We start from the raw sequence: 14,392 nt of genomic DNA, 5'->3' as shown, positions 1-14,392 counted from the left end.
GTAGGAATCATTCAGTGAGATAGAACTAGGTTCAGTAAAATAATTGATTTTTCAGGGCATTGTGTTAAGTGGCATACAAATTAGAATTCCAAGCGAATAATCGCCTAAGAAACTTGAATTGCAGGTAAAATAATTTTGATAAAATCTAATAGTTTACATCCTTACAAGCTTTTGTTCAATTGATAAGTTCTAGAACTCATTTTACCATCTTTTGATCATATTGACATTTGTTTTACATGTTTCAGCTCAACATCTTCAGTCTCTGTGGTTCTGGATGGCAACAAGCCACTGTTCACGGATGCCCTCGGTCACAAGGTTCCAAAGCCGCTGCCCTCGCTTCAGGTGGCCAGCCCCATCGACCTGCTTAACCCCGACCGCTATGAGTTTTACACCTTTGACGACCACGGTGAACTGGTGAAGCGTCTAATGACCATGCAGGAGATTCAGAGCATCGTGGCCAACGGCGACGGCGAGGGTCCGTCCATCATCCACCCGGCCCCGCTGTCCCCAACTACTAACCCTGATAAGAACGTCCAGGACATAGTTAACAGTGTCCAGAGTGTGTTGAACAAGGAGGTGGCCTCCAGCTCGACTAAAAATAGCTCTGGGGAATTATTGCCGCCTCTTTTGGATACGCCGGACGTCTCTTCGACCTGGTCCCTGATCCTACCCGCAATTTTCGGCAACACTGGAGGCGACATCTTCCCGCAGCAACGTCCGCAGCAGATTGTGATGACCCCCGAGTCGGAGCTGTTGGAAACGTCCACGAGGGCGACCCCATCGACTACCAGAGCCACGAAGAAGCCAAAACCGAAGCCATCCAAGCGTAAGCCTGGTAATGTCCGCAGACCCACCACCACAACCACCACTGAAATGATTCCACAGGTGGTGCAGGAGGAGCTCGACCCCATGGAGTCTGTCTATACGGGCATGCAACAGTACCAAAACATGGCTGCCAACGTAGACTTCGAGCTTCCCCACATCCAGCCGATCTATCAAAAACTTCCCACCAATAGTCCCGCCACAGGGCGGCCGGAAACCACAACGCGAAGGGTGTTCTTCAACAACCAAGAAATCATCCACACCCCCACTTCCTCCACAAGCGCGTCTTCTACTACAGAGAAGATCGTCTTCAACCACCAGCTGGCAAAGAAGCCCCCTAACGTGCAGCGCAAGCCCACCCAGCCCCACAGAACCAAGAAGCCGAGTGGTGCTGTGGTGGAATCATCATCTCACACGGGAGCCACTGGATCAAAGCAGAAAGTCAAGAAGAAGACGACAACCACGACCACAACAACCTCCACAACCCCAGCTCCAGAGCCAGTTACAGATCCAGCAACCCAGGCCCCCTCTGAAGAAGTTGAGGATCCTCCCGTTCCGACCACAACCACCCAAGCACCTCCATCGACCACCCCCAAAAAGAAGAGGCGCAAGCCGACACGGACCCCTGGCGCAGGATCCACGCAGAGTGGCAGCAAGCCAACGAAACCGAAGCGAAAGCCAACCCCCAAGCCGAAGCCACAAAACCAGCCGGTGAGTGAATCAGGTGCACCACAACAGGTCGGGGGGGCCCAAAAGCGACCCCACAAAAAACCGAAACCAACGACGACTACCACAACTACAGCCCCCGATCCGGAACCAGTGACACCCACTGCTTCTCCTGAGCCTGAAATACCTTCGCCTCCAGAGGCTCCCGTCTCGGAACCACATGCAGAGGAGAGTACAACGACCAGCTCTCCAGCCTCTGAGCCAGAGCCCCAACCTACCACTACAGTTGCCCCCACAACCACCTCGACGGAGGCGCCAACAACTACTGGTTCACCAAAGACTACTGCGATTCCTCCCGCTCTGCACCACCAAAAGTTGCATCAGAAGCCTGCTCTATCGACAAAGCGGCCGACCACTCTGCACCACAATCGCATCCACGGAAAGCCGGTGCACAGCACCACCACAGAGGAGAGCAGGCTGCCAGGTGAGCCGCAAACCGAGAGCTACGGATTAGTGAACGTCCTTAGCACCTCAACCAGTAGCACCACCCACCAGCCCCTCTATCCCGTGCCCAGCTACGGATCTGAATCCATCCCACATACGCCTGCGGTTCTTGCCGACGCCACCACGGACGTTTCTCAGCTGAAAAAGACGCCCTTACCGCTGCCGTCGCTGGCTCATTTACAGCAACAAGTGCATCCCAGCTCGCCTTCCCCCGCTCCTCAGCTTTCGCCTGCACAGATACTATCGATGGATCAGATTGTCCAGTCGCTCACCCAGGACCTTTCTGTCGCGGACAAATCGGACGGAGACTCTGCATTGGAGCCTGTGAAGTACGACAGTGCCGAGAACAAACAACAAATGGAGGAACTGGCCAACAAGAAGAAGATCTCTGTCGCCGCGAGCACAACTTTAGAAACAACACCCGACAGCTCTAGTTCGACCGGGCCTACTTCCACCCCCAAGCCCACAACTCACTTAACCAGCAATAAGCCCCTAATGTCCCACTATGGTGGGAGCACACTGGCCACAATGCTCTCTGAGGAAGAGGACCATACAGAGTCCACAGAGTCATCATTGGTCCAGAAGACGTCATCGGAAACCACGCTGAGCAGCTTTGAGGAGGAGGAGCCTACCCCCGTGGTCGTGATCACAGCGAGACCACAGTACGCTACATTCCCACCTCTTCCGAATGTCAATATGGAATCCAATCAGAGTTTGCTTGAAGCCGGATCTGAAACTGGGTATCCACACCAATGGGTAAGTTCTTGAGAAAAAAAAAAGAAATATTGCGAAATAACTTCTTTAATCGAAATAACTTCTTTAATCGGCGCTGGTTTCATATTTACTGGTTTCATATGAAATGTGAAAAAAAAAGAAAATGAAGAAATACTAATTAATTATTTCTGTCTGCAGGCCCAAGAAGAACCGGAGACCACAGAGCTTCCCGGAGAAACACATTTTCTTGGAACCACTCCCATGTCGGTTTTGGGCGAAGAGGAATCTGCCACCAACAAGCCTATTTTAGACTCCGAGACAGGGGTAGGCTACACTCCCCCTAACGAGCCAGTCTCAGAGACCAAAGAGCCGGACGAGCCAGCTATGGTCGTTACGGAACAGGCGCTACGTCTGCCCGTTTCCGAGAGTAGCACCGCAGCTGATTTCGATGCCGACAGTACGGAGGTGACGCCTATGGTCGCCGACCTGGTGCAGCAACTAAACCTGGAGGTGCTCAAGCCCATGGAGCAGATATCGATGTCTAACTTCCAAACGCAGGCAGCCACAGTAGCCTCCACCCTGGTGGATGGCACCAGCTCGCTCGGCTCCAACGTCCAGATGAACTCCAACGAGACCAAGGACGAACTGGAATTCCTTGTTTTGGACGTCATTCAACAAATCACCCAGGGAGACCAGTACCCGCCTGCGCCGAACGTGAAACCAGTGGACGATGGACATCGACTCACCAATTTTGCCCAACTGAACTCTTCGTTCCTTCTGCAACCGAAACCAGATAAAACCGAGGAACTGAACAAACTGACCCAGAAACCTGTCCACCATTCGCCGGATGAAAGTTCAACCACCGTCCCCTTAAAGCAGGAAGCATCTTATCTGGATACAAGCACTCAGTCAATTCCCATTCTCTCGCTATCGCAAATTTATGCGCAGCAACAGCAAGACGAAGATGAGGAACAGCAGATGTTTGCCAACGAAAGGCTGGAGGTTCAGCCAACTCAAGAGCCTGTAAGACAGGAGACCGCACCTGCCATAGAGGAGACATCCACCATAGCTGAGGCTACTACCGAAAGTCTAGAGCCAAACGAACAAACCACGGTCGTCGAGGAGGGTTCCGGCAGCGAGGAGTCCACAACAAGCTACGGGCAAATCCCCGACAGCTTCACGGAACGCGAAAGTGAAGAGCAAATGCCCGAGATGTTGACAAATGGTTACAGCGAGCAGCTGAAGTTGGAAAACAGCGATGACCAAGAGCCAACGCCGGAGTCGGAGCTCATTGTCACCACGGAAAAGACTGAGCCGGAAGAGCCTGGAACAAGCACTCAGCTTCTGGAGGGCGACACAGCAACGACGCCAACGCCGACAAATGTTTACAAGGATGCACAGGAAGAAGAGCAAATATCAACAACGGAGCAGCCGAAGAAGACAGAACAGCGGCAGGAAGTGCAAATAACAAGTGCGGAGGACAGCGCCACCAATGCTGCTGAACTGTTGCCACAGTATCAGTCGCTGGCCAGCAAGGAAGAGACTGCGGCAGTCACGGAAATACCCGGCGATACATCCTTGGTATCTTCCGACTCGGACATGTCGTTCAGCTCAGAACAGGTGACTGAAAAAATCGAAGTGAGCACGGTGAAGACCCAGGAACTGGACGACGAGTCGGCGGAGGAAATATCCGATGAACTGACGGCAACCATATCTGAAGAGCAAGAAACTGGAGACGCGACAGCGGAGTCAGCGACTGATGCACAGAAACTGCAACCGGATGATGAAGATCCATACGTCAAACTAGGAGAAACGACGGCCCCTGTGGTCCGTCCACTTAACCCGAGCTCCAAGGAACCAGAGGTCGATGACAAGAGTACGTCGGAGCAAGAAATGTCACCATCACCATTGGCCTCCTACGGCAATCCCCCGGCTCAGCAGGAAGACGAAGAGGACGAGGAGGACCAAAATGGTTATCAGGTGGCGCTTACTTTTCCTAGCAGCTCAACGACTACTACGACTACTAAACCCACGACCACAACGAGCACAACCCAGATGCCCTCTACAACCACCAAGCGTCTTCACACTTTAAAGCCCGTTTCATACTACGTCCAGCCCTCTCTCTTGGGCGGGTACAACCAGTTGGATGTGCAGCCTCCTAAGGTGCTTCCATACCATGCAAATAAAGCTGCACCAGCCCAGGCAATGGTGCCACCTAACGCACAGAGACCCACTCAACGGCCTGCTTCTCTAACCAACCTAATGGCAAGCTCCACTCAGTCCACCAGACCGCCAGTCAAATTGGACCCGAGCCCGGAATCCTCGCAGGGCCTCGAGGCCTCTACAGCCCACATGGACGATGATCTGAAATCGTTCGCCCGGCTATGCAACGAACTCGCGTTTAGCTATTGGAGGGCTATCACCTCGGAAAAGATCAGCTCCGCGCGGAGTCTGGTCATCTCGCCATTCGCACTCACCTCAATGCTTTCAATGGTATTCCTGGGGGCCAGGGGCACCACATCCGGAGAGATGAACGAGATCCTCAAGCTTGACGATATGGTCGCATTCAACCCACACCTGATTTTTAAGAACATAACCAGCTCTGTGGAGCAGGCCTCGGATAGCGACATTGCAACGGCTGCGTTCGTGAGGGAGATCTTCAGCGACCGAAGCAACGGAAAGATTCTGCCCTTCTTCAAGGAGAAGATCCAGCAACTGTACGCCGGACATGTGGAGGAGGTCAACTTCCACGTGGTCAATGATATTGTTCGCCGTCGCACTAACTTGTTGGTAAAGCGTCACACGATGGGCAAGGTGCTGGAGTACCTGCGCACCAACAGCGTTTGGGTCAACGGACCACTGGCCACTATATCGGCCAACTTATTCCAGACAGACTGCTCCCACGGATCAACGACTGAACGCGATGGAGAGATGTTCTTCCAGGTGCAGCCCACGGTGAGGCAACGCCGCCTCGTTCCAATTCCAGCCGTTCTATATCGGTCCGGTTTCACGGCGGGCTACGAACCGAAACTGGACGCAACAATAGTGGCCTTCGGGAAAGTCCAGGATACTGTGAGCACCATTTATGTGATGCCAGGCCATCAGAGCTCAATCTCGCCAATGGGCAATCTGGACCGTCTAGAGCGCAGTCTGGTGGAGATGGCTTTTGGGGAAACCCAGGCCTGGAGCAGGTTGCTGACTTCATTGATGGAGCGGCCTGGCATGGAGGTGCATTTGCCTCGGTTCTCCCACCGCTCCTTCGTGAACGCCTCACTAGGCTTGCAAAAGATGGGCCTGCGAGGGTTGTTTAAGTCGGAGTTTGCTGACCTGCGGGGCCTGACCGGCGCCGGAAACAAGGACATATACCTATCAGACATGATTCAGATCAACACATTTAGCACCTGTGGCGAGGACAAGATCTCTGACCATCACCACGTGGAGATGTATCCGGCACCCCCTCTGCGCAAGCGCAATAAGGACGTGGACATCCGCGACGACGAGGAGGATTCATCGGAGGCCGCCGTGGACTTTGGCTCGCTAGTGCAGGAGTCGGCTCTGGGGCGCGGCTTCTACGACGATCTTCTGGACCCCAAGTACCTGGAGCTGCCGCTGCCCCTTCGGCCGCGACAAGCGCGCGTCCCCGACGCCCCGCGGCTCCGGTTCGACAAGCCCTTCCTGTACTTCGTGCGCCACAACCCCACGGGTATGATCCTGTTCATGGGCCGCTTCAACCCTCGCCTGCTGCCTTGAGGATACGCTGGATGACGGTGGCCTTGTTAGATCTTTGAATGTGACTTAGTGAATTTATACCCTAACCTTAACTGCTAACCTAATTTGTAACAAATGCTTATTGCTGTGCCTTAATCCCGTGACCCCTCGAATCGGGTCCGGGATTGACGCGCAGCAAACGCGGGCATGTGCCAATGCCAGAGGACATCAGTTTCGAGTGGAAAGCTCCGCCTCGAGCATCTTGAATTTTTTAATTCAGTTAGCGTAAATTTGTTTCCAATGGTTCTGACTTGCATTTAATTCGCCGCACAATATATTGCATGCTTTATGGAAATGCATTTTTTACTCTGGCCTGTGCTGGCTGAAAAATCGCCCATAAGCGAAAAAATGTTGAATAAATACGCGGGAAACAAAAGCGAATGCAATGAAAAATTGAAAAATTAAATGCAAATGGAATCATGGAATGCGTCAATGTTTTGGCAACTGAACAAATGTAATTTAATAAAACAAACTTTACCAATACGCAAATGAAAAATTGTGTAAGCTATTATGTAAGCTTGAACAAAAAGTCTAAATAAATATACATAGATATTACAAGAAATGTTTTACTTAAACTTAAAGCATCAAATTGGCCTAATGGGGAAAGTAAGGTGTCACCCTGATATTCTCGCGTACAAATATTACAGATCAGTTTTGGCTATCGGTTTCGGTTTTCGGCTATATTCTGTTTCTGTAGAGAACCCATCGAAATATAAAAAAAAAAAAAAACACATGAGTATACATCCCAGACCAATTTGAAGTGAAAGTCTTACAAAGCCACCTTATCGTTTAACTTTAAAATTAAATATTTTAAATTAAATCTTTGGGATGTGGTGGCAATGAAATTTCTGTGAAAAAGGCATGTAATATACATATAGAATTATTTTAGTTTTATTTGATAAAATGAAATTAAATTTTAGAAGTAAACAAGAAAAAATTCAATTTTTTAGTGCTCTTACATTTGATCGACTATTACAAACCATTGAATGAACATTTTATTGTGGAAACCATTGCACCAGTCACCGCCGTTTAAACAGAGTTCATTTTCATATTTTACACAGTTAAGCGAGGGGACGTTCGCCAATCCCCGAGCCGTTTCCCATAAGGCCATGAAGCCATCAGCCACCCCCCAGCCAACTGCCCACATGGATAGCTGGGTGATGAATTCATAAATATAAATAAACCATTCATTCGAAATTCAGTCATGCGTTTGATGTGGCAGTTGCCTTTAATGCTGTTCCTGAGTGCCGGACTCGGATTCGAACCCACACCCAGCCTCGAGCCAGTCCCAGACCACATCGTGGTCTGTTCCACGGTGGCTCCTCTGATGGCTCTGGCTGTGCAAACGCTAAGCAAACGAGCAATCAAAATAATGACTGCAAATGCATACAACGAAAATAATTGCGGGTAATCCTCGGTTGCTAATTTGTGCCTTCTCCTTGCCCTGCTGATTATGTACACTGCAATATGTTTCTGATGCTGCCTTTGTTTGTCCACAAATTCGGCATGCTGCGCACTGGCAGCTTTCATAATTTATGGAAGCCGATTTGGAGTGGAATCATGCCTGTTCTCACTCAAATAAGCCAAAACAGGGTACGATACCTGGTAGTTATGGCCTCATTAATTGCATATTAGAGGCGCGAATTAATGGATGTCTGCACTCGTAATGCGTGGGTTTTGGTGCCTGAACCCAGAAAATGTCGCTTGTATGTTGGCCTTGTCTCGTCCCATAATCTATGCCTATGCCTAAGGGCCTCGCTAAGCCTCGCCAACTTTAAATTATGGATTTAGTGTTAATTACAGCGGGATTGGGAACTCGGTAGAATAGAAAATATAAAATTTTTAAAACCAGTTGCGATGTCATTGCGAAAAAGCTTCTAAATTGAAAAAATACAGCTTTTGTAAATCCACTTTTTGTAGAATTTGATCAACATTCGCTCTGATCAACAGCACTCGCTATTTTCGCTCTTTGTACATCTATGAATCTAAGACGCAACTACCATCATTAAATCCTCACTTCTGTTTTTTTAGTACCTATCTAATTGGTAGACATGTAACTGGCCTACATAGTATCGTTACTCTGTATAGTCCTGTATAAACTCACTAGTCGTGGGCCGCTCTCAAATTAATCATTGAATGGCAGAAATTGTTTGATGTTGTTTGCGGTCTATTTGAGAGGAAAAGCTCTAATGGTGGGTAAATGATTCCGAATAGGCACATCCAATTATGAATTGGCATGATGATGGACTGGCAGTCCTCCGTGTCAAATGAAATTACCCCGCTAGCTGCTAGCAAGGTGTAAACTACTAGACTTCGAGAATGAAAGCATGAACAGAAATAAAGAACATCGACAGCAACGCTCACAATTCAAACCGCAGCAGCGGAATGGCGACTATCTTAACACTAATTTCAAATGCAGACGCCGAACATGGAACAGAATGAACCATTCTACGATTTTGGAAAGATTAAAATAGGGTTTAGAGTGCTGGTAACGTACAGCTTCGCCCAATGGCCTCCCACACCACTCCCGTATCCAGCCCACCCACAAAACACCCGTATGAAGACATAAGTATCCGACGGGCATAGAAAAACGTTTGTGAACACTCGATACAAAAACGCAGAAATGCGGTGGCGGTAGGAAGGGGGTCGGGTATCGGGGCAAGTGATTTTGAGGCGCAAATAACGAAAACTTGTTTAGCAACCATTTTTGGGGAGTGCGGTCGGGGCATGTCCTTGTTCTTGTTGTTGAGCCTGCTGTTTTTACACCCCATTCCTTTCCCCGTCAGGCGCCATGCCAAAGAAGGAGCACACTGAAAAAAAAAACAACTTACGAGTCAGTCTCTTTATTTACTTCTATTTACCATTCTATTTATAATATACTGTGCCGCAATAAGGACTAACCTCTGATTTGGATAACTATTAAGTAAATTGAAATTTTCAAGCACAAATTTCTGTACATGCACTGCCGAGGACATGGACTGTTGGTTGAGCCCGGATTCTGGCTACTGGCAACATACCGAGATGCCGTTTTAAAACCATTTCATACATGTGTGTGTTTTTGTGTGAGCGAGCGGACACCCCATGGACACACACGTTGCATGTTTGCCGGCTTGTTGTCCCTTCAACCTCCATACGGGCTCCAAACCGACTAGTCCCATTCCCAGCCGGAATCTGCGGCAATATTTATCACACGTTAACCGGACGGCGCGTCCTGCTAATGATTTTGCGTTGAGGTAGATGCCTGCGCCCGCAATCCGGTCCCCAACACAATTGCCCTGCTGTCCCGCCTCTTATACGCCGGTTCGCCACTCGTCGGTGCCCCAATTTCGAGGCTCCCCGGACCAAAAGCATAATTCTCAAAATGTGTTACATAAATTTCTTGTCTTTGAATGCCGTCATGCGGTGCTGCTGGCAAACAGAAACGGCGCTTTCATTTTTCCTGCTTAAATTAATCCCAGGATGACTGCCTTGGCTTTACCTATTGTCGATGCGGTTGTGGCTCCGGCTTCCTGCGTAAAATTATCGTTCCCCAGTTGCACGAGATGGAAAATGTTTCTTGCCGCCTTCTCCGTATTTGCTTAGGGATGTGAAGAGACGTTGGAGCATTGATTTCCGAGTAGAAATCAGAGCCGGTAGGAAATCGAGTCGAATAAAATCAGATACAGTATACGCTTATATATATGCTACAGTATACGTATAAACAGGATGGACGTCTAAAATCGAGTTTACCGACTATATTATACTCGGTACTTATTTTTACCACCCCTCGCCCTTGGCGCTAAAGAAATATGCGTTTGTTAGCAGACAAGGAATTTTTTAAAAACTGAAATTACTTATCAATTTTTTTTAAATCTTCGCTAGATAATCGATAGACCACGAAATTGTTATATTTAACCAAAAAAAACTCCCAGAGTTTTTGTGCTTCATTTTGAAATTTCGAATTTACTAGTGAAGAAGGGACTCTATTTAATAAAATTAATTACTCATCAAACAAGCTGTCGGTCAAGGTAAAATTATCTTACAAGCTGAGCCTGAATAACATAAACGCTAACTATAGTTTAGACAGAAACATACATATAACTAAAATCTCTAATTGCTTTTAGATTGAATGGCCATTTCTCATTTCGGTGATACCCTTTCCATGACTTATTTTATTATTATTTCATTATGGTGTAGCAAAGCTTTGGTTCACTTTTGCAGTTGTGTAATTTAAATTAATTCTGTCGAATTCGAAACTTGTAATCCAGTGACACCGCCATGTCGCGACTTGTCCACAGAGCTCGAAACTTTTTGTATAATTTTTTAGTCGTTTTTATATTTGTTTGAAGCCCTAAAAAGTTGGACAACAGCGAATATATGGGAATTTAAATGGGAAAAGTTTCCATCATATTGAAATCAGCTCTATTTGTGGGGCGGTTCACAAAAAAGCTCATTAGCTGCGGAGAACTTCATAAATTAAATGAATTAAAGGTACACTCGCATATGTAAATGAAGCTCCCTCGTAATGACACAATTTTGCCTTGAATGGCTAATGAAGACGAGAAGGAGCAGGATAATGGAAACAGGAGCGAAATGTAATTTTAATAAGGCCAGCCCGGTGTCAGCAAAAGTAAGCACAGAGAAAGGATGTTCACTGTCGTAGAAAGAGTTATTCCGTGATTCTTGTTCTCTTATTGTACCGCCTTCCCCCACTTTAGTGACACTTTCGCAATTTCGGCAGGTGATTTGGCAAAAGCAGCAAAACATACCCCAGATAATGCACCGGAAAAAACAAAAGACGAAAAGTTTCCTCAGCCCCAACTGGTCTGATTTCAACTACGACTTCCTCTCTAAGACGGTGGCGCGAAAGCAAAAAGGATACAGCAGGACGAAAGGCCGCTGAAAAACATTTACAATGAGCTGGGATGGATAACAGCTGTTGACAAGTTGGAATAGCATTGTCCTGCAAAGCTTTGTCCGGCGTATTTTGCACAAAGGGCACTCCATGCGATTGTGGATCGCCGCACGGTCGGAAACTACTTTTCTCATTGCATAATAAGCAATCATAATAACAATAAAAATAATAAGAGAATAATAAGAATAATAAACAAATAAAATAATATACTTCTTGCTCGAAGCCCCAATTAGAATCTTTTTTCGAATAACTTTTAATAAAATCGGGTTTTTGGTAATAGTAATAGTTACGTAATGGTGCAGCTTATTGTTTGTTGTAACAGTGTACTTAGTATTTGTTTAGTCACAAGCAAAAACAAATCCGGAGCAATTTGGACATAGGTATCGACGTACTAACAAATAGCTAAATAAAGAAGGTCCATCATCCATCATCTTCACCGGAATAACAGTCCATAACCGCCTGCGATTGCCTGCGTAAATGAGAAGCCTATTCGACAGATTGTTTGAGAGGAGGCCAATTGCTCTTAGAAGAAACTTTTCACAACATTTATCGAGAATGCCACAGGAAGCCCTGCGTATAATTGTCAGAAAAATAAGATACTCACTCCCACGAACATGCGAAGAAATTCATAAATTTCATGTAGTGAAGGAGGTCAGAGATATACTTATGGGGTCAGAGATGATTCCTTGTTCCTTTTTTTATACATTCACATGGATGAAATGTGCTCTTGTGCTCTACGGTACTGGGTTTAAAAAAAGGATTTATATAATGAAATTTCTTAACTATATGATTTTCGGTTATCTATATTATGTTTTTGGAGTCAATTTAGAGATAAATTTAATTTTCCTATTTTATAAGGGTTCACAGAATTTTTTTTTCTAAAAACGAATTTAATATTCTTGGCTATCTAAAATTATCAACATAGGCATTCAGCCAAGTCGAAGTCAGGCCCTATATTGCCTAGATTATCACATTTTGAGAATGAGCTATGATTAAAAGACAAATACTATGATTATTAGAACTTAATGATTAACTTGATGATTAGAACTTAAAAACTTAAAACACATATCAATTCAGTTGGAAAACAGTACATTTCTCTTAACTTTGTAAGATCTGTGTTATTACTACTACAGTTTTAAAATGTTCTCCTAGACCAGTGGCTTCCAAACTTTTATTTCATTAACACAAATTTGCCACTACGTTTTATATTAAATTCCTATACTTCAAAAAAGATAGGAGATTGGTTAAACCTTACTAATAAAATTTTGTTTTGCAACAAACTAGTATAAAAAAAAATTAATAGTTACTTTGAATCACTGTTCTTGGAGTAGACACATAAGTACATAAGTTGGCCTTTTTAGGAAGTACACAAATACAAAATTTAGATTTTTTTAAGTAAAACTGGACCGATCCTCTTCGATTTTCGAACCCCCAGTCGATGAATCGACGCTCCCAATAAAACACTAAAACATATTATTCTTGAAGTTTTACTATATATGCGAGTTCCTTGGTTGACCCGACAATCGTGAATTTGTTCAAAATTTGGTAAAATTAAGGACAAAAGACAATCACGGATTTGAAAGGACTAACAGAGTGCCGTGGTTACTCTTACAGCTGAAAATGGTAAAAAATAGAGACCGTCAAGTAAAACTAATTTCAGCAGCTGAGAAAAACTTTCCGCAGGCAACTTTGACATGTGCCCGAAATACGATTCGGCCAAGTCCTTTAGCCTCAAGCTAAGCGGTTGCTTGTTATCTCCCGCCAGGACCTTTGCAGCAAGGCATCCAGAGGAGAGGAGCTAACGGAAGGAGAAGAAACGGCCATAGGACATAGCGTCGATGGCACAACTAAAGCAGATTAAAAAAGTTTTAGATTTCAGCCGGGCGGCGTATTAATTTATTTAAGACCCTTAAATTATATCCTTTGATGTAAAGCATACATTTCTTTGGCCAGCCGCCCGACTCCACCACGTCCCCAACACGACTCTTTTTCGCCGGTTATGCTTAGCCATCCACGCCCCCAGTTTGCTACTTTTGGCGTATGTAATTACATTTTTACCCCATTCGCCCACTCGAGTACAAGCTCCCGTTTCGAGGGAAAAAATGTAGCTGTCTAGCAATACGTGTGCAAAAAGCAGGCATACATACATATGTAGACGGGAATGTGTCGGGAAAAAACCTAGAAATTACACATGCAGCAGTTGCCGGCTTTTCGAGTGTATATCCTGAAGTTAAGATTTCGCTGATTCCCAAATACCCTCATTTCGTCTAAATTTTAATTTAATTTTCCGAAAAACTGAAAAAGGAAACTAATTAAAAATAATTGACTTTATTAAAACTTGTAGAAGCTTTGTAGAAAAAAGAAACATGTTTTTGAGTGCCCCCACACACTGCCATTTAGTTGAAGAATTAAGAAACTATTGTTGCAACTGTATTGAAGACTTTGCAATATGAAAAATTATTAAGGTTAAATACAAATACTATTAGCAGTAATTAGTTCAATATGGTGGGTCAGTTTTTACGAGGGCCAAGGCACTATACAAGACGACGGATGACCCCGTTAATAATCAATTATCTCCTGCCATCAAGTCGGACCTATTGTAGTTCAAACACCCCAATCCGGACACATGCACTCGTGGTAGGGTAAAGCGGACTGGGCCTCGACGGACGGACGGGCCAAGTCCGGCAGAGGCTGCCAGTCGCAGCGGTAATGTGCGCATATGTGTCCGGGTTCGGGTCCATGCCGCTGTCAGCTAGTGTGTGTGTGCGTCCGCCTCTGTATGAGTATGCAGTGTTACGGAAATAATGAAATTATTAACACTTGAACGATTTCCGGCTAAAAAACAAAAGCTTTGCAGCAGCAGCAGGGCCAAAAGCAGTAGCAGGGGTATAAGCAGGAGCAGCAGCATCAGCCACGGCAAGGCTGCAAGACAAAAAGCAAAAACTTGCGAAATACATTTAATGGACGAAAGAAGGCATATAAGCAGCCACAGAAAAGGGTGCTCCACTGTCAGAGGGGGAGCGG

General features: G+C 46.0%; 1 protein-coding gene across 1 annotated transcript in view; it reads left to right on the top strand.

Moving 5' to 3' along the window:
- The window catches only part of LOC6493903 (flocculation protein FLO11), a 30,052-nt gene extending 22,653 nt beyond the window's left edge, over positions 1-7,399 (top strand). The window contains exons 3-4 of the mRNA XM_032455653.2: positions 246-2,748; positions 2,905-7,399. Of these exons, the coding sequence (XP_032311544.1) occupies positions 246-2,748; positions 2,905-6,456 (6,055 nt within the window). The 3' untranslated portion in view covers positions 6,457-7,399. The remainder of the gene's footprint in view (positions 1-245; positions 2,749-2,904) is intronic.
- Positions 7,400-14,392: the final 6,993 nt, after the last annotated feature.

Source organism: Drosophila ananassae, chromosome 3L, assembly GCF_017639315.1.
Source record: "Drosophila ananassae strain 14024-0371.13 chromosome 3L, ASM1763931v2, whole genome shotgun sequence".
NCBI classification, from domain to species: domain Eukaryota; kingdom Metazoa; phylum Arthropoda; class Insecta; order Diptera; family Drosophilidae; genus Drosophila; species Drosophila ananassae.
This window is presented reverse-complemented; position numbering and strand designations above follow the sequence as displayed.